Raw genomic sequence first — 26015 nt, 5'->3', positions numbered from 1 at the left:
ACACCCTTTCATGATAAGAACACGCAACAAACCAGGAACAGAAGAGGACTTCCTCAACTTAATAAAGGGCATTTATGAAAAACCCACAGCTAACATCATACTCTATGAATGAAAGACTGAAAGCTTTCCCTCTAAGGTAAGAAATTAGACACGGATATCCATTTTTGCCACTCCTGTTAAACATTGTACTGGAATTTCTAGCCAGAGTAACTGGGCAAGAAAAAGAAAAGGCATCCAAATTGGAAAGAAGTAAATCTGTCACTATTCACAGATGACATGAGATATATACACACCTTTTCCTTCAGTGATGGACTGGAGGGGAGGGTCTGATTGCCTTAGCTTCCTCCCGGGTTGACCAGTGGCCACAGGAGGAGGTGCACCCAGACTGAGACCACCACTGTGACTTCCTACAACAGATCCTAGGAAGCGCTGCAAACCAAAGGTGAGGTGCTCTTACAAAAAGAAAGAAGGAGGGGATAGATGTGGGATGGGCTGAAACAAGAGCTGTTCGTCACAATCCACTCCTTGAAAACCTGATATCCACGTAAGCACATTTTCTCAAAAAGCAATTTCAAAACTTCCTCTCAAACCATTCCAACATAATGCAATTATTACATAGCTCTAAAACTAGGATTTCAAAGGCGTTTAGAACCCACCTATGATGCAAATGGAGACAAAGACCTACGTTTTAAGTTTCAAAAATAAAATCTGGATGCACTTGAAAATAGCGACTTTCAAACCATCAACTTGCCCAAGAAGTACCACAGCCACGCGGAATCCAGCTGCCGGGCGGCGCCCGCCGGGGCGGGCAGGCCTGGGCCACCCCCGTCGTGGGAAGGACCCGAAATGCACAGGCTGATCGCGGGTGGAGAACAATCCGGTCCCTCGTGCTGCTCTCGCTCTGGCACTGCTCCACGTGCCCGGGGACATCCTTCCGGGGCGCTCCTTGGAGTAGCAGCAAGTCCCAAGCTCTCCCCTCCAGCGGCTGCTTCCAGAGCTTAGCTTACAGAGGTCCACGCTGCCTCGGTGTGATTTCTGGTGGTTCCGAAAGCTGGACTTCCAGATGAAGCTCTTCCCGCACCTCGCGCACCGGAACGGCCTCTCTCGGGTGTGGGTCCGCTGGTGCTGGGCGAGGAGGGTGCTGTAACTGAAGGGCTTCCCGCACCACTGGCACCCGAAGGGCTTCTCGCCGCTGTGGACACGTGGCCGCACTGTCCGCAGGTGTGCGGCTTCTGGCCCGCGTGCGCGCTGTGGCGCTGCGCCAGGTGCGAGCGCTGGCTGAACGCGCGGCCGCACTACCGCACGCGTGCGACTTCTCGCCGCTGTGCGTGGCCCGGTGTCTCACAGGCGCGAGAGGTACCGGAAGCTCTTGGCGCACGTTTCGCACGTGCGAGCTCGCTGCCGTTTCATGTTTCTCTCACGGGCCCCAGGGCGCGGGCTGCGGAGAAGTTCGGGTCCCCATTTACCGCCTTTCTGGGCACCTTCTGCTTTGGAGATGGTCCAGTAGGTTCTGTGTGGTTGTCTCTCCCGGAAAAGGAAGTTCTCAAGGCTCCCTAGCCTGCCCTCGTGCCCGGCGGCTTCTCTGCAGACCAGTGTTGGAGGCCCACCCCCTGAGAACCTTCCAGATGCTTCTGGAGGCTCTGAGGCTTGAGTCATTTTCACCCTCGCCATCACCTGCTTACGCAAAGACCCCCGGCTGGAATCTGCAACGAAGAGAAAGGGCCTGTGTGTTACTCTGTTTGAGAAGGTCCACCTGGGGCCCCCTCCGTGCCCGGGAGCACGGACTCCACGCGCCAGCCCTCTCCGTGGGGTGTCTCACAGGTGACACCAGGTTCACTGGCTGTGCTCATGTGCTCACCTCCTCCACGGACCTTCCCCTCCTATGTCCCGTTTCCTCCCCACCTTTTTTTTTTTTTTTGCGGTACGCGGGCCTCTCACTGCTGTGGCCTCTCCCTTTGCGGAGCACAGGCTCCAGACGCGCAGGCTCAGCGGCCATGGCTCACGGGCCCAGCCGCTCCGCAGCATGTGGGATCTTCTCGGACCGGGGCACGAACCCGTGTCCCCCGCATCGGCAGGCGGACTCTCAACCACCGCGCCACCAGGGAAGCCCTCCCCACCTTTTCTGAGTGGAAGCTCATAGCTGACGCTGCCAGCACACTATGCCAGGCCCCCTGCCTCTCTCGGATTCCGGCCTCCTCGCTGCAGCAGACAGCTCTGCAGAGCTCTGACTGCCCGCATCCTCTGGGGTACAGGTGCACCTCAACCCCTCCAGAGCTCCATGCTGCCAGCCCATGCTGCGTGACAGGTACCACCCCGGGGTTGGGAATAGAGGACAAGTATCCCATTACGTTGGGAAGGGCCAAGTGGAAGCCCCAGTGTAGTGGAGTAACTGAGGACATGGAAAGGAGACGTGACCCATGAGACCACCCCCCCCCCCAGCAAACTGGGGGCTGGCGAATAAGCCAGAACTGCAAACAGTCCTGGTTGCTTTGAGCCCCCCCCCCCCGCTCCACCCCCCACCCCGGCAAACCAGGGGCCTGCGAATAAGCACTGAGTGCTTTGGGCACTGATCCATGAGATGTCCTCAGTGTAATCAGAATGGTGGGAACGCAAGGAAGTGTCCTTGTGCTGCTTCAGTATAATCAGAATGGTGGGAACGCAAGGAAATGTCCTTGTGCTACTTCAGTATAATCAGAATGGTGGGAACGCAAGGCAATGTCCTTGTGCTGCTTTTGCGCTCAAGGACGAAGCGGCATGTCTTCAGGGAAGCCCATTGTTGCCTGTATAATCAATAAAAGCATATGTTGCTGCTCTGGCATTTCTGGAATGTTAAGAAAACAAGTCTTAAAATGTAAACCTAGATAATGCTTAAATAAAAGCCACCACGGCCGGACAGACGGCGCTGTTCTGCCCGAGCAGGCGGCAGCCCTCTACTGCTGTGCTTCGGCACAGTTCATCTCGTGGGATGACCTTGCTTTCGGCCCTGTCGTAAGATAAACTACAACACCCCAGAAACTGCCCCCAGCCCCGGCCAAGGTCCTCGACCAGCAGCGGTGCTGTGCGCACACGGCCACCTCAGAGCAGAGGGATGCAGGGACGGCGGCTCCACCACAGCCCCGTTCGGTCCACCTGTGTGGCCCATGAACCACCGGATGGCTCACACCTGCTGCTGGGAACCACTGGGAGCTTGCCCAAGTGTAGGCTTGGCTTCAGCTGCTGGGCCAGACGCGGTGCCTGTGATGGGCAGAGCAGCAGCCCCTTGCACTCGGGAAGGGACACTCAATTTGGCCAATGTGTTCATCCACAGCGGGCCGGCGGTCACTGTGTTGATGACCTCATGCCAACTGGATGCAGTGAGCGAACTGAAGTGTTACATGCTCCAGATACCCTAGAGAGATGCCTGCACGGCAGAGGGTGGGGCAGAACCTACAAAGGGCCAGGGCCACGTCGAGTCTATGGCGAGAGGCCCAGGTGACCTCGCCCTCCTCGCTCCGGGAGACATGCCACACGGGGGAGACTGCTCCCACCTGTCGCTGAGTGACCCAGAGGCTGCCAGTGTCGAGCAGGGCCTGGAAGAAAGCCAGGGCTCTGCCTCAGGTCCCGGCTGCGAGGGGACAGGAGCCACGGGACCCTGCGTGGAGTCCCTGGCCAGCTGTGCCACGCAGAGCCCTTAGATTCTGGGCAAGGACACACTTGCCATTTCAAAAGTGGTGTGTGATGTGCCGCTGGCCTCTGCAGAGACCGGACAAGGGACAGAAAATGACCACGTGGTCAGAGCGGCCACCAGCAGACAGGTTACAGGCACATGCATCTAAACAGGCCTGGCAGGTCCAGAAGACATGATTAGTCATGGGAGTGAGGGCCCAGGTCCTCACGTCACTCATCTCTTTGACACTAGCAGCTGTCTCAGCTTGTCCCCGGGGCCTCCCTGGGACCCCAACAACCAGGTGGTCCAGGGCCCACTACCTGCCTGGGTGGGCTCCAAACCTGGCCAGGGATGGGGCCATCTCCCAGGGGCAGAGCTCGGGGCAGGGTGCCTGCTCGCCAGCTCCGAGGTGAGGATGCAGGTGAATCCCAGGGCAAGGTCACACCTGGGGAGAGGCGTGCGATGGACGGTGTACAGATCCATTGTGGGGAAGGCACTCAGGGACCAGGGGACAGGACGGCCTGTCCTGTGCATATCAGCTAGCCTCTGTCCTTGGTCACCAGAGCTTGAACGGGTGAGCCCATGGGAAGAGGAACCCCAGTGCAGGGAGGGGACGTACATAGCTCCCTCTTGTGGAAACCCCTCTAGCCGCTGTCCCCACTGAACGGGTGGCCTGTCAGCAAAGGCTGACTCCTCAGTGTGAAGCCTGCAGGAGACTGACCGGTGCTTGTGGGCAAGTTAATCACACAGGACCTTCCATCCTGGAGGAGACAGTGGCTGGTCCCGACCAACACTGACACCTACTCCAGACACAGGTCTGCCGGAAGCACCTTTGCCAGCACCCTGCTTCTAGGGCCCACCCCGGGTTTCTGAACGTCGAAGCCACAGGCCACAGCTTTAGATCAAGGGATCCATTTTGTGGCAAAGGAGATAAAACAGGAGGTACAGGGCCTCCAGAAACACTGGTCCTCCCATACATGCATCAGTAGAGGCAGCGGCCTGACGCAACCTGGCAAGGTTCTGCTGAGGAACGAGCTGTGGCCCTCCCTGGGGTGCACAGGCACTCAACCAACGGCAGGTGTACGAGGAGCCGGGGCCATCCGCCCTGGGACACACATGCAGCATTTTTGCTTCCGCTTACTAGAACCTTTGGCTCTGCGACAGAGACTGCGTGGCCTGCAAAACCTGAAACACCTTCTGTCCTAGCCCCAGATCTCCAAGGAGGGGAGAAGGGCTAGTGACCGGGTTCAGTCCCCAGTGGCCAATGATTTGATCAATCACACACATGCAGTGGAGCCTCCACAACCACGCAAAGGGGTTCGGAGAGCTTCTGGCTTGGTGACCACGTGGAGGTGCTGGGGAGTGAGCGCGCCTCGAGAGGGTGTGGGAGCTCTGCACCCCTTCCCCAGACCTTGCCCTGTGCCGCTCTTCCATTGGGCTGTTCCTGAGTTGTGTCCTTTATAATAAACCGGTAACTCACCAGTAACTGTTAAGTACAGTGTTTCCTTGAGTTCTGAGCTGTTCTAGCGTATTACTCAAGCCCAAGGGTGGGGTCGTGGGAACCTCCAATCCACAGCTGGTCGAGCAGCACAGGTGCCAGCCTGGCCTTGTGATTGGCACCTGAGGTGGGGGCGGTCTCGTGGGACTGAGCCCTTCACGGGCAGGGTCTGCGCTAACTCCGGGTGGTCAGTGTCAGAACTAAATTGTAGGACACCCAGTTGATGTGCAGAGAGGTGGAGACTGGTTGGTGTGAGGAACCGCCCTACATTTGGTGTTGGAAGCGTTGCTGTGAGAAATAGAGAACAGAAGTTTCTGTTTAACAGCAGGTGGACAGACATGTCCTGATGGTGCGATGGTCACCAGCGGGCCACTACCACACATGGCCAGCAGCCGTTCTTGGAGGCTGGATGTCTGACCCAACCAACGTTAAATATTCTGGCTTTCACCCCTGTGCCAACGGCATCATTCGGAGCCTGAGACCCACAGTGCAGAGAACCAACCCCACCCCCAACTTTCAGGACTTGAGCCAAGAGCCTCCCCGCAACTTTGGCCGGTTGGGTTGGGTTTTCGGTTCCTTGCAATTGAGGGTTCTGACTGATAGCTCGTCCCACGGGGATGACCGTGTGACTGTCCTGTCTGACCGTTCACGACACTGGCTGTGTGTACTAAGCATATATACTGAACAATCTGAGGCCCGGGGCACCCCTCATTCACCTGTGCTGGGGTCTCCCACGGTCTCTCCTTCCTGGGCCCCCAGCAGGTCCGAGCCCCAGGGCTCCTTTCCTTGCTCCAGCTGGGAGATCAGATCTGGTTTGGATCCTGGAACTCCTGCCCGAGGGGAAATGGGTGAACTGAAGCGCTACGGCACCCTTGGCTTCCCGCCCCAGGGGTAGCGTGGGACTGGGGTTTAGCTGGACCCAGGATGCAGGCTTAGAAACAGGGGGTCTCCCCAGGAGGCTGAGGGGGACAGCAAGCAGGGCAGGGATGTGGGCGCAGCCGAGGTCCACAGCTGTGGGAGAAGCGGGCACTCTAGTCACCCAGCAGCAAAGTGCTGGGAAAGGCCCTGCCCCGGGGATGGGTCCAGAAACCCCACCTGTCCCCTGGGCCTGGGAGCAGAATGTCCTGGCTCTGGTCCTGGAGTCACAGCCAGCCTGACCCCTCTGGGATCCCACCTGTGCTCTGAGTGTGGGCTGGGAGTGGGGAAGAGGGAAGGCGTGGGGCTGAGACACCTCACCCAGGGAGGCCAGGTTCCTCTAAGTCTCCAGCATCACGTCTCTATACAGGGCCCTCTGCCCCGGGTCCAGACGTGCCCCTCCTTCCTGCGTGAAGTGCACAGCCATGTCCCTAAAGGTCAGCAGGCGCTGAAACAACACTGGTGCTGCCCGTGGGGTCACCACCTCAGGACGGGGTGGGGGAATTCAAGGTGGGGGAGGCAGAAGGCTCACTAGCAGGCGTGTGGGACCCCTGGATCCCGTCCCAGGTACCCTGCCTGCCAGGGGACCCCTAATGACAACCCTCAACCCAACATGTCCAGCTGGCCCTACTTCTCTCCACCCTCCATCCCCCAACCTGCTCCCTACAGTCTTCCTTGGTGAGTGTCCCTCCCCAGCCGCAGGGAGGCCCCGGGAGAAAAAAGGGGAGGGACAAGGGACGCCCCAGTGAGTTCCCTCCTCCTGGAGAGGACCTGGGACTCAGGTTCCCAGGTGCGGCGGGCTCCGCGGAAAGATCTTCCGGGTCGCAAGGAGCCCAGGTCCGGGGGGCAGGCGCCCTCACCTGGGGCCCGGCGGCCAGGGAGCTGCCCACCAAGCCGGCTTCCGGTCCCTCCGAGGCGAGGGCAGAGGGCTGCGGAGAGGAGAGCCGGCAGGGGAGGGCGGCGGGCCCGGCGGTCCGGACCGAGCCCCGGCCCTTCCGCGGCGTCAGCTACGAGGCTGGCCGGGACAGGTGCCTCCCGGGGACGCCGACGCTCTGCGTTGACGTGAGGACCCGGGCGCGCGGGTCAATCCATAATAAAGCAGGGGAGCTGGATGGGCGCCGCGCGGGCAAGCGGGATAAGCCCACCCACCACCACTCCGCCCGGCCTGCCTGGGGCGAGGCTACAGCTCCCGGGCTCCGCGGTTCAGCGGGGTCGGAGCGGCGCCGCGCCGGACTCACCGCCGAAGCCCAAAGCCCGAATCGGGCCGCCCCAGCCCGCGCACGGTGAGCGGGCCGGCTCCCGCCCGGCTCCTCCCCCTCTTTGTCTCTGCAGGCCCGCCCCGCCCCGCCCTCGGACAGGTTCTCAGGCCCCGCCTCCTCCAGGCCCCTTTCCTCCTCCCGGGTTGCTCCACAGGCACCATTCCCTGCAGCCCCTCCGCGCGTGCGCGCCCAGGCCCCGCCTCCTTCGGTTACTTGCGCTGGATCACCTGGGACGCTTGCAGAAGGCACAGGTTTCGGGCCTTTGCCGAGGGAGTTCTGGTTCCGTGGATCTGAATGAACTTGGGAATCAACTTGAGACTCTTTCTAAGGCAGACTTAGGAACCTGTTCCGGACCCTCCTGTTCCTAGGACAGTCCGCATCCCCTCCACCGCCTGGCGGGTGCCGCCCTGGGCTGCGACCTCGGAGGGCCTGATAGTCACACACAGGCACCTCTGTCTCCCAGGATCTGGGCTTGGCATTGACACAGCTCTGTGTGTTTTTTTTTTTTTAATTAATTAATTTATTTATTTTTGGCTGCATTGGGTCTTCGTTGCTGCACACGGGCTTTCTCTAGTTGCGGAGAGCGGGGGCTACTCTTCGTTTCGGTGCGGGGACTTCTCATGGCGGTGGCTTCTCTTTCCTGCCCAGCATGGGCTCTAGGTGCGCGGGCTTCAGTTATTGTGGCTAGCGGGCTCAGTAGTTGTGGCTTGCGGGCTATAGAGCACAGGCTCAGTAAGTTGTAGCGCACGGGCTTAGTTGTTCTGCAGCATGTGAACCCGTGTCCCCTGCATTGGTAGGCGGATTCTTAACCACTGCGCCACCAGGGAAGTCCCACAACTCTGTCTTTAAAAAAAAAAAAAGCGATTGGTCCAGATACCAGGAAGGTTTGTGGTTGTGACCAACTGGTGTTGGAAAAGTACTGCTTCCAGGTACAAGGAGGATTGGAGCAGTGGAGGTGCTGCTTAGGTGAGAGGAAATACAAATGAGTTACTTAGATCCTTGGCGCGCAACTGATCCAGCATAAGGAAGCGACAGTTGGTAGTAGTGAGGACCATCCCTACTCTTGCTTCTCTTCTGTAGCAATCACGCTGCGGGGACAGAATAGACCCCACAAAAAAATTGGTTGTGATGTGGACTTATGATGCCACACACACACCAAGAAGGTATGAAAAGATTTACTACTTACATAAGGAGGCTTTTCTGGGGACAGCAGGGCAGCCCTCCGAAAATGGCTTGAGAAAGCAAGCAAAGAAGACTAGATAATGAGAGCAGTGTTTGTGTCTTTAGGATTCGGGGGGCATCGGCTGGGCAGAGCCTTGAGGGAATTTTCTGGGGCGATGGTGATGCTCCTTACGTACATCGGGGTTTGAGTGACACAAGGGTCTGCATATGTCAAAGTTCACGCAAGGGTACACATAAGACGTGCATTTCACTGTATAAATTTTACCTAAAAATGTCTCCTCTAACTATATTGAACTCTAGTTAGTTAGTGATCTGCATGCTGAACTATTTAGGAGTGAATTTTACTAATGTCTGCAACTTACTTTGAAATGCACCAAAAAATAAGATGAATGGGTAGACAGAATAGGTATGCAGATGAATAGAATAAATGCATGATAAAGAAATATAGCAAGGCAGTAACAGTAGAAACGGGATGCTGGGTACATGAGTGGTCACTGTACAATTTTTAAAAATAGTTATAATTAAATATGGACATTTTTCACTTATATAATTTTTACAATTTATTTATTTTATTTTTGGCTGAGTTGGGTCTTTGTTGCTGCGTGCGGGCTTTCTCTAGTTGCGGTGAGCGGGGGCTACTCTTCGTTGCAGTGCGTGGGCTTCTCATTGCAGTGGCTTCTCTTGTTGCAGAGCATGGGCTCTAGTAGGCACGCGGGCTTCAGAGGTTGTGGCGCACAGGCTCAGTAGTTGTGGCGCATGGGCTTAGTTGCTCCATGGCATGTGGGATCTTCGCGGACCAGGGATCGAACCTGTGTCCCCTGCATTGGCAGGTGGATACTTAACCACTGCACCACCAGGGAAGCCCTATATAATTTTTTATTGTACATCTTTATACTCATTAAGTATAACTTATGGGTTTTTTTGTTTTTGTTTGCGGTACGCGGACCTCTCACTGTTGTGGCCTCTCCCGTTGCGGAGCACAGGCTCCGGACGCGCAGGCTCAGCGGCCATGGCTCACGGGCCCAGCCGCTCCGCAGCGTGTGGGATCTTCCCAGACCGGGGCACGAACCCGTGTCCCCTGCATCGGCAGGTGCTCTCAACCACTGCGCCACCAGTGAAGCCCTATGTTTTGTTTTTTTAACTTCAACTTTTTATTTTGAAATAATTTTAGACTCACAAGAATTTGCAAAGTACTACAGAGAGGTCCCATGTTCTTTTCATTCAGCTTTTCCAAAAAAAAACCATCTTACATTGTCAAAACCAGGAAACTGAGGATGGTATTAACTCATGTACAGACCTTAACCGGTTTCATCAGTTTTGCACGCACTCTTTATTTGGGGAGGGGGTGTGTAGTTTTTTGAAATTTTGTCACATGTATGGTTTCTTGTAACCACCACCATAATCAGGACACAGCCCTGCTCCATCACCACAAAGAAACGCCCTTACGGTGCTTCTGCATAGTCACACCTCCCCACAACTCTAACTCCTGGGAACCAGCCTGGTTCTACGATGTCATCACTGCAAGAGTGTCGTATAACTGGAACCATACAGTATGCAGCGTTTTGAGACTGGCTTTTGCACTCAGTATAATGCCCTGTAATCCGCCCACGTTGCATCAAAAGTTTGTTCCTTTTGATTGCAGAGTTGTTTCCCACGGTGTGGATGGACCTGGGTTTGTTTGTTCATTCACCTGTTGAAAGACAGTTGGCAGCTGTGAATAAAGCTGCTATGAACATTCAGGTGCAGGCTTTTGTGTGAACATACCTTTTTTTATTTTTGTAGGATAAATACCCAATAAATGCAATTGCTGGGTCATGTGGCAAGTATATGATTAACTTCACAATAAACTGCCTAACTCTTTTCTAGAATTCTTTTTTATGTTCCCACCAGCAACGTAGGAGTGATCCACTCCCTTACCAGCATTTAGTGTTGTCACTATTTGTATTTAATTTTAGCCATTCTGAGAGATGTGTTCTGATAGATATTTCATTATGGGTTTAACTTGCATTTCCCTTTATGGCTAATGATGTCGAGTATCTTTTAATGTGCTTATTTGCCATCTGTATATATATATTTTGGTGAACTGTGTGTTCAAATCTTTTATCCATTTTCTGATTGAATTATTTGTTTTCTTACTATTTAGAGAATTCTTCATATATTCCAGATACAAATACGTTGTCAGATATGTGATTTGCAAATATTTTCTCCCAGTCTGCAGCTTGCCTTTTCATCCCCTTAAGAGAATTTTTAAAAAATATATTTATTTATTTATTTTGGCTGTGCCGGGTCTTAGCTGCGGCATGTGTGATCTTTAGTTGCGGCATGTGGACTTCTTAGTTGTGGCAATGCAGGATTGAACCTGGGCCCCCTGCGTTAGGAGCGTGGAGTCTTACCCACTGGACCACCAAGGAAGTCCCCTCTTAAGAGAATTTTTTGAAGACCACAAAGATCTGTGGGTTGTGCAGGGGAAGTTGAGCAGTGGAGGCACTTAGCTATGAAAAAAGATAAATTAACTAATGGGTCAGATCTTTCTTGCTGTTCTTCCCGTTCCAATCTATGATTCCAGCAGTACTCAGGAATTAGTGCAGTACTTGCAATAGTGGCTGAGAAATATTTTGTAATATTAATTCACACTTCTCTTGAATTCGCATATAGGTTGGTCTAGATGAAACACTCATTTAACTTAAGGAAAGGACTGAAAAAAAGAAACTTACCATTTTAGGCATTGATTTAAAAAATTACCGAGGGCAATAGGTGCTACTGGCACTGACATGGTTAGAGACGGTAAATCTGTGTAGAAGTCAGGCTTTTGGCAAAAAATCTAGAAGCATTTTTTTCTGTTATGTGTCATGTCACTGGGAGACCTGACCTCAGTTGTGCTGATCATGATAACATTCTCTGGAACAATCAAAAGATTATATGCAAGATTTTCTGGATTCGCCCAAAGATGAAACATCTTGGAAAAACATGTCACATATGACCTTGTAGCTGCCCTTGGACATGTGATGGGAATGCTAAGTGCTTTAAAGAAAGTAGATTTAATTTAGATTCTAGAAGAACCTAAAATGTTAAGCAAAACAACGTAACGTTCTCAAAGAGCAAATCTTGGTCTTGAGTAGAAAATGAAATTTCTCTTGACTTTGCGCCACCCACAGGTATTTGAGAGGGACTGCTGCTTATTAATAATGCTGACAAAAGTTTAACAACAAAAAAATACAAGTTTGGCTGTTTTACTTTTCTTTTCTTTTTTTAAACAATTGATGAGCTGACATTGATACGTTATTATTAATTGAAGTCTCCATTGAATTGCTTTTGTACCTTTGTCAAAAGTCCTCTGGGCATATCTGTGTGGGATATGTGCCTGGTTCTTTATTCTGATCCATAGACCTAGGTGTCTATCCCCCCACCAATGCCACACTGTCCTGATTACAGCAGCAATACTGTAGGTCTTAATATCAGGTGGTGGTCCTTCCATTTTATTCTTCTTTTTCAAGAATTTTTAAGCTGTTCTAGGGCCTGTCCTGTCCATATACATTTTAGAATAAGCTTATCTGTGTCTACTAAAATTCTTTCTGTAATTTCGATAGGAATTGCATTAAACCTTTAGATTAATTCGGGGAAAATTAACAGTTTTACTATGTTGAGTCTTCCAGTCCATGAATACGATGATGTCTCCATTTATTTAGTTCTTCTTTGATCTCTTTCATCAGCATCTTTTTTTTTTTTTGGCTGTACGCGGGCCTCACTGTTGTGGCCTCTTCCGTTGCGGAGCACAGGCTCCGGACGCCCAGGCTCAGCGGCCATGGCTCACGGGCCCAGCCGCTCCGCGGCACGTGGGATCCTCCCGGACCGGGGCATGAACCCGCGTCCCCTGCATCGGCAGGCGGACTCCCAACCACTGCGCCACCAGGGAAGCCCTCATCATCATCTTTTAATTTGCAGCATACAGATCTTGTCCATGTTTTGTTAGGAGACATCCCTCTCCCTCTCAGGCCTCCTCCTCCAAGAAGCTTTCCCTGCTGTGCAGAGAGGTGTGTGTACTCCCGGTGGCGGCCAGGAGCACTTCCTCAGGGCCCAGGGCCCCTCTTTGGCACTGCTTATTGTAATGACCCCCTTGCTTGCTCCTTGCATCTCACCCCCTGACAGAGCTGGTGCTTGTGAATACTGCCCTTCCCCAGGTCCAGCTGGATTGTGTTTTGCTCGGCTTTGGGTTTGGAAATTGGAGGCATGCTCTTCCACCCGGGGGTGGGGGGCGGGAATCAGCGGGATTTCCCGCGACTGTCCCCAGCGGCCATTCCTGCTCCCGCAGGACCAAACGCACGGCCGGGGCAGGAGCGTGGCCCTCGAGGCGGTCGGCCTGGCCACCCACTAGCTGTGTGACCTCGAGGAAGTGACCTGGCTTCTCCAGCTTCAGTCCCTGGTCCGTAGAAGGAAGACGTTGGAGGACATTCCTCGTGGGCTTGGAGTGAGCCTCTGCGCGAAGGCTCGGGAAGCGCTGCCCGCCACGGGAAGGAGGCGGAAACCCTCGGCGGCCCGCGCCACACCAGGCCTCGCCTCTGTGAGGAGCGGCCCCCGGCCCGTGCCCGAGGGTGCCCTGGGGCCCGGGGCCGCTGGGCGCCGGGAGCTCCGCCTGGTTCTCAACGCCAGCATTTACAGCTCCCGGGAGACACAACCCCTGTCAGCCATTCACACTTGGCGGGCAGGCGGCGCTCAAGGCTGCGGGGCCGCGGGAGATGCCGTCCTGCTCTGCCCCTGCCCGGCTCCCTGCCGGGCTCCCTGCAGCCCGCGGCCGGCCGGAGGTCCGTACCACCGAGAGACCGGCTGGTCTCTGCGCGGCTAGAGCGGCACCGGAAGCTCCCCGGGCGGGGCCTCGGGCCGATTTCCGGCCGCACCGTGCGGGCGGCCGTGCGGGCTTTGTCAGCAGGCCAGCGGGGCGGGCGGCCAGCGGTCCGCGTGCGGGGCGCGCGCCGTCCTCTCGCCGCTGGGCGCCGGGTGAGTGGCGCGTTCCGGGCCGCGGGCGGGGGCGGGGGCGGCAGGGTCCTCCGATCGGGCGGACGGGCGGGCTGAGCGCGGTCGGCCCGCACGGGGGTCCCGGAGCCTGGGCCACGGTGAGCCCGGCTCCTGGCAGCCGTCACGGCCGCCCCCGCTGGGCTGCAGTCCGGCCCGGGGCCCGCAGCTTCTCTCCCTAAGGAACGTCGTGTGGGTGAATACCCGGTTCCACTCTCTTGGTTCCTTTCTCTGGCTCCAGGGGTCACACACCCAAGCCGTAGAGCCTCCAGCTTCAGCGTCTGTGTCGCAGTTCTCAAGCCCACCAGCCCTTCCGAGGTGGCCTGGCGCGGGGTGGGGGGCACAGGTGCGGCTAGTACTACTGTTTTGCTCTAAGCCTGCCTCCTCTCCCAGGAGTCCAAGGGAGCTCTCCAAATGATGCTGGGGAAGTGGCCGGGGCCTCGAGCCTCTTTGTGCTGGAGGAGATGCAGAGCCGGCACCTCTGCCCTGGCGGGGGTAGAAGTGATGAACAGGATCCCCTCCAGCCCTGGTCCCGAAGGAGAACTCCCAGGTGGGGAGAGGTGATGGGCTGCGCTGTCCCAGCTCTCCCCTGAAGGCTCCCTTTCTAGAGTCGTATCTGAACCCGGTGGCCGTCTCTGCTGATGTCCTGGACGTCTTACCCCCTCATGCAGTGGCTGCATGGTGGTCATGGGATCTTCAGGGCCTGAGTAGCATGCCTGTGGTTTCCCAGGAATGTTAGCTGGTGGCCAGTTTGAACTCAGGCAGTTTGTCTGTAGAGCTCATCACGCTGCAGTAGGCTCTCTGCAGCACATCCTTTCCCCGAGTTCCAGCCCCAGTGAATGACAGAAATGTCTTTTGCCCACCTAGGGTCTGAGAGATGCCAATCTAACCGAGTCTTCAGGCGATACCTTGCTCCTGTCCACAGAGGTGGGACTTTTTGTAGATGTAACATTGTAACGGTATCTTAATAATGGTGATAACTGCAGCATCCCTCTTTTGGAGAATACAGAGAGAAATGAGTGGGGAGGGGGTCTCTGTACTTTCACAAGCCAACTTGGTGGCTCCAGCCCTTCCTGGAGTGATGGTGATGGATTCCTGACTCTCCTGGAAAGGTCCTGGGGACGATGCAAGGCTGAGCTGAGAAGGCCCAGACCACATTCACAAGCCAGTGATGGAAGGGGTGCTCAGGGAAGCAGCTGACCCAGAAACAGGGCGAGGCCTTGAACCAGGTCAAGGAGCTGTCAGGCATGTCCAGTGCTGCCTCGGGTTGTGGAAGATGACTGTTGAAAGGGCACTGAACTTGTCAGGAAAGGAGACCATTGGCATCGTTGGGCAGAGCCTTGGGAGCAAAAACCAAATGGCCATGGGGTGGGGTGGGAGGAGGAGATAGCAGCTAGCAGCTGGCTCAGCCTTAAACGAGTCACCTCCCTAAACCTCATGGATGGTTGTGAGGAAAGAAGAAAAGCACACGCCAGGCACTCGGTCCCCAACACGGCTGCAGTGGCAGAAGCTCGTGTTGATGACAGTGGCGGCTGCAGGGCAGCACAGAGGTGCAGATTCTCCTGGAGCTCTAGTCCGTGTCTTCCTCGTGTGTCTTTTTACTCTTTTTCCCATTATTCCCAAGGGTGAAGCTTTGCAAACCTTCCTGCTTCCTTTCTTTAGGCTGTAAGCAGCAGACAGCGACCTTGGCCAGCTTGTAAGCCCAAGGCTGTAACGCCCTTCCACCAGTGCAGACAGCTTCTAGTGCCTGCAGCGGGCACTGCCCCCTCACCATCTCTGAGCCCCTCTGGGCTGCTCACAGGCTCCACTCCCAGGCTAAGCTTCCACTTCATTCGCAGCACTGAGGCTTGCCCCATCTCTCAGCATCAACTGTGTATTTAGACAGTTTCATGTTATATTTTGTCCAGCAAATTCTATATGTTATAACAGAAGAGTGGGCCACGTTAGCCTTGGATGTTACGGAACCGATGTCTGGCGTATTTTTACTTCCTTTGTTCATTTCATTCAGGTTTCTTTAAATGAAAGACTATCAATTTAATTTTGCTTGAATTCACAGAAGAAAAAGGAGCTAAGCAGAAACTGAAAGATTGCTGAATTTAAGATAAATGTTTATTCAAAGCAAGGTATATTTAATTTTTAAAACTTCCTCTAAAGTTAAAAAAAGTTATGAAAATCATGAAAAGGCATACATTTTTAAAGCTATATTCTTGTAAGTATATGCAAGCCTGTTTTCAGATGGTATAACAGTCATTTTGAACAAAAAAATCAGAAAATATCACCTCCAAAGCAAAAAACCAAGTCTTCCCCCCCCCCCTTTTTTTTTTTTTTTTTTTTTTTTTGCAGTACACGGGCCTCTCACTGTTGTGGCCTCTCCCGTTGCGGAGCACAGGCTCCGGATGCACAGGCTCAGCAGCCATGGCTCACGGGCCCAGCCGCTCCGCGGCATGTGGGATCTTCCCGGACCGGGGCACAAACCCGTGTCCCCTGCATCGGCAGGCGGACTCTCAACCACTGCGCCACCAGGGAAGCCCTAAGCTTACTTTTATAATACTAATCCCAGCTGATCTAAGCAAAATATCCTGTAAAAGTGACATCATAGTTGGGAAGGGAAAAAAATCTTCAACAGCGGGAAATGGGCAGTGGAGGTAGACAGGCCTGGCTCTGAACCTGAGCTCTGCCGCTTCACAGCCTTGGGTAACTGACTTTCTCAGCCTCTGTGAAGTAGAGTAAAGAATAGAGGTAACAGCTGCCTCACGAGGTTTGGAGGTGTCCCTGAGACCATGCAGGCCCGTTCAGCACTGCCTGGTTGGGGTTTGAGGGGCCCTCGTCAGTAGCACCCCTCCTGCCCTCCCAGGTCTGCGCCAGTGAGGCCCATGAAGAGCGAGAGGTCACCTCACTGTTGGTCGAAGCCTAGGTTGGAGTGACATTGGACTTCTCAGGCGAGTGCTGGTTAGACACTGTCCTGCCTGCTGGACACCTTGTCCAAGAGGTTGGGTGCTGCATGCCGAGGTATTCTCTCAAACCTTTCATTTGGCTAACTCCTGCCACCTGTCTGGGGAAGAGAAGCGGGCAGAATATGTCAGGGAGCATCCTTCCTCGTGACACCAGAGGCAGAGGGATGGGCTGCCTGCGGCGCCTGATGTGTACTAGGGCCTCTGAGCGCCTGTGCTGGCGACGCTGCTGCTCAGAACGCCAGGTGCCTCTGTGTGAATGAACTTGAAGAGTGCCAGAAGGTGTTGCAGGTGGATGGGTATAGTGTGATCCCATGTTTGTATCTGAAAATCTTGTGTACCTAAGTAAATGTATTACTGTTTTTGTTTAATCAGAGGTCTGGATGAATGTGTATAAACTGAACAGCTAACAGTGGTTCTCTGTTGGATTGCTGGGGGTTATCATAGTCTATATTTTATGTTTACCCCTTGAAATATTTTTACAATGTGTATCTTATGTTTTTAATCGCTAAGAATTAACAAGATATAAAAGTGAAGTAAAACAGGATATGAGACTGAGGAGTGTGGTCCTGATTTCATAATACATTGGTGCAGAAAAGCACTAGAGGAAAAATGTCCCTGTGTAATCTGAGTGGTGGGGTTAAGGGTAATTTTATTGTTATTTTTTAAGTTTTTCTTGAATAGCATAGTTTACCTTCATACCTTGAAAAAATAACTAGTTAAAAGTAATTTTTATAAGCAGAAAATATTTTAAACCAAGTTAGTGGGCCTTTAACTCGGAAGAACATTCTCAGCGAACGTCGCCAGGCAGTGGTCGTAAATGCTGTGTCACAGGGCACCCCGAGAGGGCTGCTGCTCCCGGAAGCTGTGTTGCAAATCTCACACAGAGAGAAATGCCTCGCGTAGACTTGTGCTCAGCTTCTCATCCTCATTGCCAGCTCTTGGTGTGCGGGTTCAGTTTCTCTATCATCACAGGGAACGTTGCATCTGAATAGTCACGTTGTCTAATAGCCGTACTTAAGCATGGGTTCATTTTGCTGTAACAGAGATTCAAAAATAGTGTTTCCAACAGGAAACTTGGTTTCTCGTGTTCCATCTCACAGGCAGGTGGGGGGCTCTGCCCCTCCAGCGCCCTGGAGCCTACCATACGTCACTTCAGGTGGGCGAGAGGGTGGGAGACGGGTGGCATGCGCACATCCCTTCCATTCCTGTCTCACAGCTGGAATCAGTCACAGGGTCACACCTCACTTCAGGGAACTTCAGGAAATGAAGTCATTCACTGCTGTGTGTCCACTAAAATTTCTGGAGGGGTTTCAATCACTCAGAGGAAGCAGGGACGCCGGGCAGTGTGTCTCTGCCACAGTTTACCCCATCGGCCACCCTGGGTCCCACACCAGGTCATGCTCAGTTACTGCTTCCCGCCCAGAGCCAGGATCTCTGTGTGTGGCCTTCTCCCCGCACCAGGGCCTCTTCACGTGGTCACAGTCTAAACTCAGACAAGTCCCGGCCTCCCCAAATGCTGTCTCCTCACCCACCACATAGATGCCCCCACTCAGGAAGGGGAAGAACCCCAAACCCACAGCAGTCGCTGGTCCACAGCGGCTGCAGTTCCCAGTGGAGTCTGCAAGGGCGGCCTGAACTGGTGGCCACTGAAGCGAAGGAGTCCCAGGACCCAGCGGAAGTGAGCACCTCTGTCGACCAGAAGACAAGCACAGGACCAGTTATGGCGGCTCTGTCCCCAAGCCCGAGCTGCCAGCCCCTCGGTGTCGGTGGATAGGAGCGAGGAAGGCGCGCGGCGGTGTGTCCACGCAGTGGAGGCCGCACACCGTGAGGTCTGTGCCACCCAAGTGGCCCCCCCAGTGCGGCGCTCAGCGTCAGCAGACACATGGCGGGGGCATGACAGTGCCCGGGAGGTAATTAGGTAGTGTGGAACGTTCTACAACCTTAGGGGTATTCTAAAAAGCACTGAATTGTGCACTTTAAAATGGTGAATTTTATGATGTGTGAATTCTATCTCCATAAAAAGTGGGTACATGTTGAATAAAAAGCAGACACAAAACATAACTGTATGATTCCATTTAATTGAAATAGAAAACATGCAGAATTCCCCTATAATAATAGAGATGGTTCCCTTTGGAGGGGGAGCCTCTGGGCTATGGAAGTGTTGGTGGTTAGGCAGGTGTACGCCAGGAGTTCATCGAGATGTGTGCACTTGATGCGAGCTGCCCCTCGCGAAGAAAAAAGAACAGCCTGTTGGGAGGAAGCCCTGCGGCCCTAGAGCTCGTGTTACCTGGTTACACCGCTTTCCTGCCCCCGGGCTGCTCCCCTCTGCTTGGCTGTGCCCTCGGGGGCACATCCTTGTCCTTGGCAGCCATGTTGGAAATGGGTTCTGGAGGGCATCGCTTTGTGGGGCTGCATAGCAACTGGTCTGCTTCCCACTGGTGCAGATTTGGGGTGAGAGGTGATCATGCAGGGTCGTCTTGGACGGAGCTCCTGGGAAGTGGGCGCAACTGGGGGGCACGCTCGGGGATGCACCTGTGAGGAAGGAGGGATCGGGCAGTGGGTTTGAAACAGGCCCAGGCACATCCCAGTGGAGCTTTGGGGCTGGATGACCCTTCCGAGCTGCCCCAGGTGGAGACTGGGGTGCTCTGCGCTCTGTCGTGGGCTGGGCCCCAGCTGGGGTGTGGCAGGCAGGGTCCTGAGATGGCCCCAACTGTGCACCCCTCCCGGCTGCCAGGGAGGGCTCTGGCGGTCAGTTGACATAAGGTAGTCGGGGAGCCCTCGGAAAGCAGGCTTTCTGCAGCTGGTCACGGAAGAGAATCAGAGAGGGCATCTGAGCTGCTCCTGCCTGGAAGGTGCGGGTGCTCCCGAGGGGCCACCAGCTGGTGATCGGGGACAGTTCCACAAGCGCAGGGGACCGCCTTCTGCCAACAACCTGAGCGTGTGGAAATACGTTTTCCCAGAGCTTCCAGAAGAGATCTCAGCCTGGCTGACACCTTGTGCGACCCTTCTCAGGGGCCCCAGTCGTACCAGGCTGGGCTTCCGACCTACGGCCCTGTGAGATGGGAGCTGGGTCCCTTTTCTGTTGGAAGTCTGAGGTGACTGTTACATAGCGATGGATGGCTCGCCACGGAGAGGGCGTGACTGCAACGGAGCTCAGCTCCGGGTGCAGGTGCGAGAATTCCAGAGCTGGAGAAGGGAGCTGGGCACAGCGTCCCAGAGACCGTGGGAGGTTAAATAAGCACAGGCTCTTCCAAAGCAAACACACCTGTGGAGCGAGGCCCACATGCAGGTCACCAGAACCCTGAGGCCTCCCTGCACCCCTGCCAACCACGATCTTCTCCCTAGAGACCATCATTGACTCGAGTCTCCCACCATGGTTGGTTTCGTGTGGTTCTGAACTTCGTGTGAATAGGATCATACGCTATGAACTCTGGCTCACCGTTACATCTGTGAGGTTCACCTGCGCTTTTGTGGGGGGCAGGTCTTTTCATTGCTATGCATTCCTCCCTTGTTGGGGGACTCCTCAGTTTACCCTTTCTTCTGTTGATGGATATTTTGGTGATATGAACAGGGCTGTGGTGAAAATTCCAACCCCAGACTTCTGCAGGGCGGGGCCGGGGGTGCACAGGTGGACGTCTTTACCTTGGATTCGATCAAGGACATTTAACCCTGGAAGGAGGGAGGGTGTGGTGTGGGCGCAAACACAGGTAGGTTGGTAAATGTGGGAGAAAGTGGGCATTCTCGTCTCATTGCTTCTGTTTGCTCACTGAAGGAAGATGCAAGGTCATCGTCCCTGAGAGGAAGGACGGCGTGTTGGACATTTGAGAGGAGAGGAGAAACCAGGAGATGATCTTACAGGGGAGTTGGCCAAGTGTAGAAATTGCCGGCAGCTCTCAGGGTCCGTTAGGCAACTGGTTATAAATGTAGAGAGAACTGAGCTGGCAGGGGTGCAGACACCGATCAGGAAGGAAGCTGAATTTTACTCAAGTTGGGGTTTTCCCGCACAAGTATGATAGAGGAGGGGAAGGGCAGGGGAGTTAGGATTAATATGCAAGAGAATGAGTGTAATATATACCCCAAATGAATATAATCCCATCGACCATGTAGGCTGGGGAAGGAGGGGCAGCGCAGAGGTGGTTAAGAGCAATCCATCTGTGTTTCTTTGGAATATGTCTTGATTTTGGAGTGGAGTCCAAGCCACATCCCTGCCCATCTGCCATCGGCCAGTCTGTCCCCTGGAGTTGGTGTTAGCGGTGGAGCCCAAAGAGGCCTTCGCCGGCGGGGTGGGCCGAGCACGGTGCCGGGCCGGGAGTGTGGGCAGAGGGAGCGTTTTCCTCTCTCCCACTCCTTGGATATGCGTTTTGCTACCCGCCCGCCTGCTCCAGCAGATTCCCGTCTGTTAAGAAAGGGGAAAGATAACCGTACTCTCTTTGATTGCAGACTGACGGGTGACTAGAAGGTGACTCCAGAGCCTGAATTTCTGAGCATGGAAATCTGCAGAAGCCAGTGTCCGAAGCCCTCACAGTGATGGAGGTCGCTGCCCCTGCGCCTGGCGGGGGCCCTGAACCCAGATTAGGGGGGCTGTTGGGAAACCTGGACGGGCAGAGCCTGCGGAGCTGCCCCTCCCAGGAGGGAGGTTTCAAGCAGGTGACAGTTACCCACTGGAAGATCCAAACAGGAGAGGCAGCGCAGGTGGGCAGTAAGTCAGGAGGAAGCCCCGTCCTGAGCTCAAACCTCCTCCTGCTTCAGAGAGAGCTGATCGAAGGGGAGGCCCACCAGCGCGAGGCTTGCGGAAGCTTCCCATTTAATTCGGACCTGGTCAGACATCAGGTTTCTCAGGCTGGGGAGAAGTCTCACAGACGTGACGAGTGTGGGAGGGGCTTCGGCCAGAGCTCCCACCTCGTGGAGCATCCGCGCGCTCACGGCGGAGACAGACTCTACGTGTGTAACGCGTGTGGGAAAGACTTCGTTCTCTACGCGGATCTTGTGGAGCATCAGAAAGCGCACGCGGGAGAAAGGCCCTTCAAGTGCGCTCAGTGTGGGAAGGCGTTCTGTCACAGCTCAGACCTGATCCGCCACCAGCGCGTGCACACCCGGGAGCGACCTTTCGAGTGCAAGGAATGCGGGAAAGGCTTCAGTCAGAGCTCGCTGCTCATCCGGCACCAGAGGATCCACACTGGGGAGAGGCCCTACGAGTGCAACGAGTGCGGCAAGGCCTTCATCCGGAGCTCCAGCCTCATCCGGCATTACCAGGTCCACACGGAGGTGAGGCAGTACGAGTGTGAGGAGTGCAGGAAGGCCTTCCGCCACCGCTCGGACCTCATCGAGCACCAGAGGATCCACACCGGGGAGAGGCCCTACGAGTGCAACGAGTGCGGCAAGGCCTTCATCCGGAGCTCGAAGCTCATCCAGCACCAGAGGATCCACACTGGAGAGAGGCCTTACGTGTGCAACGAGTGCGGGAAGCGTTTCAGCCAGACGTCGAACTTCACTCAGCATCAGAGGATCCACACTGGAGAGAAGCTCTACGAATGTAACGAGTGCGGGAAAGCGTTCTTTCTGAGTTCGTACCTTATTCGACACCAGAAGATCCACACTGGAGAGAGGGTGTATGAGTGTAAGGAATGTGGGAAAGCTTTTCTCCAGAAAGCCCATCTCACTGAGCATCAGAAGATCCACACTGGGGACAGGCCCTTTGCGTGTAAGGACTGTGGGAAAGCCTTCATTCAGAGCTCCAAGCTCCTCCTACACCAGGTGATTCACACTGGAGAGAAGCCCTATGTATGTAGTTACTGTGGGAAAGGCTTTATTCAGAGGTCAAACTTCCTTCAGCACCAGAAAATTCATGCTGAAGACAAACTCTATGAATGTAGTCAGTATAGGACAGAGTTCACCTCAACTCCAAACTTTAAAGGCAGCCAAGAGGTTCACCAAGAGGGACTCCCCTTGAGTCAGACCCCCATACATTTGGGTGAGAAGTATGTAGGTCAGGGGGAGCACACAGACTTGTAACTATTCTCCAACTCACTGAGTGATAGTCGAAGCGAGTGGTGTGAGCCCTAAGTCATGCGGCTTTGGACGTGTCACCATTTCCCAGAGTCACCGGCAGGGCTGCCTCTGGAGTGGGCTGCCACCTCCCACTTGGCTGCCCAGCCGGCCCGCTGTCTTCCTCCTCCGTGGGGAGCACGTGCCCGCGGGAGAGCCACGTGACTGGACAGCTGACTTGGAGCTGGACCAGCCTGGGGGGAGGAGCTCGGCCTCGGGAGAAGGTTCTTCTGTTTCATTGCACAATTACAATTCACCCCAGAGTTAAATCCCTTCTAAAGTAGAATTATGTACCTAATCGTATCACTTTAAAAGAGTATTCCTTAGCATTTTTTTCTTTTTTTCTTTTTTTTTTTTTTGCGGTATGCGGGCCTCTCACTGTTGTGACCTCTCCCTGTTGCGGAGCACAGGCTCCGGACACGCAGGCTCGGTGGCCATGGCTCACGGGCCCAGCCGCACGGTGGCATATGGGATCCTCCCGGACCGGGGCACGAGGCCGCGTCCCCTGCATCGGCAGGCGGACTCTCAACCACTGCGCCACCAGGGAAGCCCCTCCTTAGCATATTTTGATCTGTCAGAAAGGCAAGTTGGAGAAACATCCTTTCTTATCTAAAACCACAAATTGGTTCCCTGTCGTCCTTAGGATAAGTTCCAATCTCCCCATCCTGCATCCGAAGGCCTTTTGCTTCCTGGGGCCTCTTCTCCCGCCGGTTAACTCCCTGCCGCACCGTTGGCACTGCGGCAGCACTAACTGCTGGACGTCCCCACTTACCCAGGCCGCTCCTGCCTCCTTGCCTCTGTCCTGGTTGGAATGCCCCCTCTCCTCACCCGGCTGACTCGGCTCAGCCCGCTACCCCTCTGCTTCCGTTCCTCGGTGGTCCTTCACCTCTGTTGCTGCGCTTACTCTGATACGTCAAAATCGTGTTTCAGATCCTCTCTCTTTCCTTGTTACAGTGTTAACTCGTGGAGCACAGTGAGTGTATCTGATAGATTTATGTGTCCCTGGCGTCTAGAGCAAGGCAGTGCAAAGCACACCCCCGTCCTTGTGTACTTGGCTTGTCCTCTCTATACTGCTCTTTAAAATATGTTTTCGGATGCTCTTTTTGCTGTTGCTGTTTTGTGTAATCTGCTGGTCTGTCGGAAATACCTCCTCTCGGCCCTGCTGGCGTCTTCGGCTCATACTGCGTTCAGCACTTGCAGGCAGGAGCCAGAGTGAGATGGTGCCCCTTGTGTTTTTGCCTTCACGGCTTGTCCATGACTGTCCACTTGCTCTGGGGGAGGCTTGTCCTCAGTCAGTCATCCGTGTATCTTTCTGATTCATTCAAAGGGCACACAATCCTGGTGCACTACATGACTTTTCCCGTCTCAGCCATTCCATGATTGAGCCAACGTCTTCCCCTTTCCCTGCTCTCTGACTCACTTTGTCATTGATTTGAAAATGTAATTATCTAAAAGGACCAGTGCTAAATACTGGGAAACCGAGAAGAATGAGACACTATCTGTCCTGAAGTCGTCCAGTGTCTGATGGGGGAGGCAGGAAGGTCACGGTATGCTGAGTTAAGTGTTGAAAGAGAAGTGTGTTCCCAGTTGTGCAGGAGCATAGGTAAGGAGGTGACTAATTTGGCATGGGGCAACTGGGACGGCTTCACAGAGGAGGTGACAGCAAACTGGTCCACAGAGATAAGTAGACATTTTGTCAGCTAGAGCAGAGGATGATCTGGGAGGGAATCTGGGGAAACGGCAGGACTGGTGGATCCCTCTCTGGGTACGGCTGTTCGAAAGCAGGCCAGTTTTATTACACAGCAGAACTGTTAGTTGTTCCCTCTGAATTGCTTTTATCTGAACATTAACAAAACCAGTTTTGAAATGCTGTGATAATGGATTGCCCATGAGGGTATATCTTGAGTTCTTAAACTCCAGCAACCCTAGAAGCCTTGAGGGGGTAAATAATTCAAAAAGAGCATACAGTGCTCCATCTTTTGGAAAACTCACCATGACTGGAGATGTTTCAAATGGTATAGAAGCAGATATTACCAGCCCATTTTAACCAACTTTGTTTGGTTGAGGTCCAGTTGCCATACAGTAAAACACCTATTTTAAGTGTACAGAATTCTGACAAATCCATACGCCTGTGTAACCATCATCATGATCAAGGATAACATTTCTGTCACCCCAAAATGTTCCCTTTTGTCCTTTCCCAGTTAATCCCACCTCAGGCCCAAGTAACCACTTCCTGTTAGTGTGGATTCGTTACGCCTGTTCCGGGACTTCCTGTTAGTGTGGATTCGTTATGCCTGGTCCAGGACTTCATGTAAATGGATTCATATGGCATGTAATCCTGTGTAATCCAAACGTCTTTCACTTCGGCATGTTTTAAAGACTCAGCTGGGTAGTTCTGTGTTTCCATAGCTCTTTTTCTTTGTGAGTAGTGTTCCATTGTATGCGTAAGCATCATTTATTATTCATTCATCTGTTGATGGAAATTTGGGTTTCCAGCTTTGGCTGTTATGAATAAAACTGCTATGAGCATTTCCGTAAAAGTATTTATTTGGACGTGCCTCTTTATTTCACTTGGGTAAATGCCTAGGAATTTAATTGCTGGATTATAAGATACGTGAATTTTCACTTCATGAGAAATTGCCGAAAAGTTCTTCATCGTGATTGTAGACTTTTACACTCCTGCCCTGCCAGGGTTCCACTGGTCCACATCCTTACCAACATGTGGTGTTGTCACGGTTCCAAACCCTCATCCGCTCCAGTGGCACAGAGCGATGCCTCTTTATGCTTCTAATTTATATTCGCCTGCTGAATGATGATGCTGAGCGTCTGTATCATTTTTTGTGATGTGTCTGTTCACATCTTTTGCCCATTTTAAAATTGGGTGGTTTGTCTTATTTACTTATGAGAGTCTTTTTTATATTCTAGGTCAAAGTCTCTTCCCAAACATGTATTTATTTATTTAGCTATGGCCGCACCACACAGCTTGTGGGATCTTAGTTCCCCGACCAGGGATTGAACCCGGGCCCTCAGCAGTGAAAGCGCTGAGTCCTAACCACTGGACCGCCAGGGAATTCCCCCAAACATATATTTATTATGAATACTTCCTTTTTTTTTTTTTTTTTTTTTTTTGCGGTACGCGGGCCTCTCACCGTCGTGGCCTCTCCCGTTGCGGAGCACAGGCTCCGGACGCGCAGGCTCAGCGGCCATGGCTCACAAGCCCAGCCACTCCGCGGCATGTGGGATCTTCCCAGACCGGGGCACGACCCGTGTCCCCTGCATCGGCAGGCAGACTCTCAACCACTGTGCCACCAGGGAAGCCCATAAATACTTCCTTTTAGTCTTGGGCTTACCTATTTTTTTTTTTTTTTGACTTAAGAGACTTAAAATGATTTGGAGTGATTTATAGCATATAAAGTGGTATTTAGTCTTTAGTGGAGAAAGTTGCTAGTCACCTGTAAGAAAAAGAAGCATTGTGGGCATTCCTAAGACAAATGAAATAAAATCTCATC

The 26015-nt window shown here is 53.7% G+C and overlaps 1 protein-coding gene across 2 annotated transcripts; it reads left to right on the top strand.

Annotated features, from left to right (window-relative positions):
• Positions 1–12963: 12963 nt before the first annotated feature.
• ZNF623 (zinc finger protein 623) lies at positions 12964–25049 on the top strand. Of its 2 annotated transcripts, none has more exons than XR_013824441.1 (2): positions 12964–13492; positions 13901–18503. XR_013824441.1 is itself a non-coding variant. In XM_079901163.1 (2 exons), exon 2 carries the CDS (start codon positions 20989–20991, stop codon positions 22471–22473), a length of 1485 nt encoding a protein of 494 aa, XP_079757289.1. In that variant the 5' UTR covers positions 12964–13492; positions 20902–20988; the 3' UTR covers positions 22474–25049. The 2 variants fall into 2 exon arrangements, 1 of the variants encoding a protein (XP_079757289.1); XM_079901163.1 differs by lacking the exon at positions 13901–18503 and adding an exon at positions 20902–25049.
• The last annotated feature ends 966 nt before the right edge of the window (positions 25050–26015 follow it).

The sequence above is a fragment of the Stenella coeruleoalba genome (genome assembly GCF_951394435.1).
Source record: "Stenella coeruleoalba genome assembly, chromosome: 17".
Lineage (NCBI taxonomy): Eukaryota > Metazoa > Chordata > Mammalia > Artiodactyla > Delphinidae > Stenella > Stenella coeruleoalba.
This window is presented reverse-complemented; position numbering and strand designations above follow the sequence as displayed.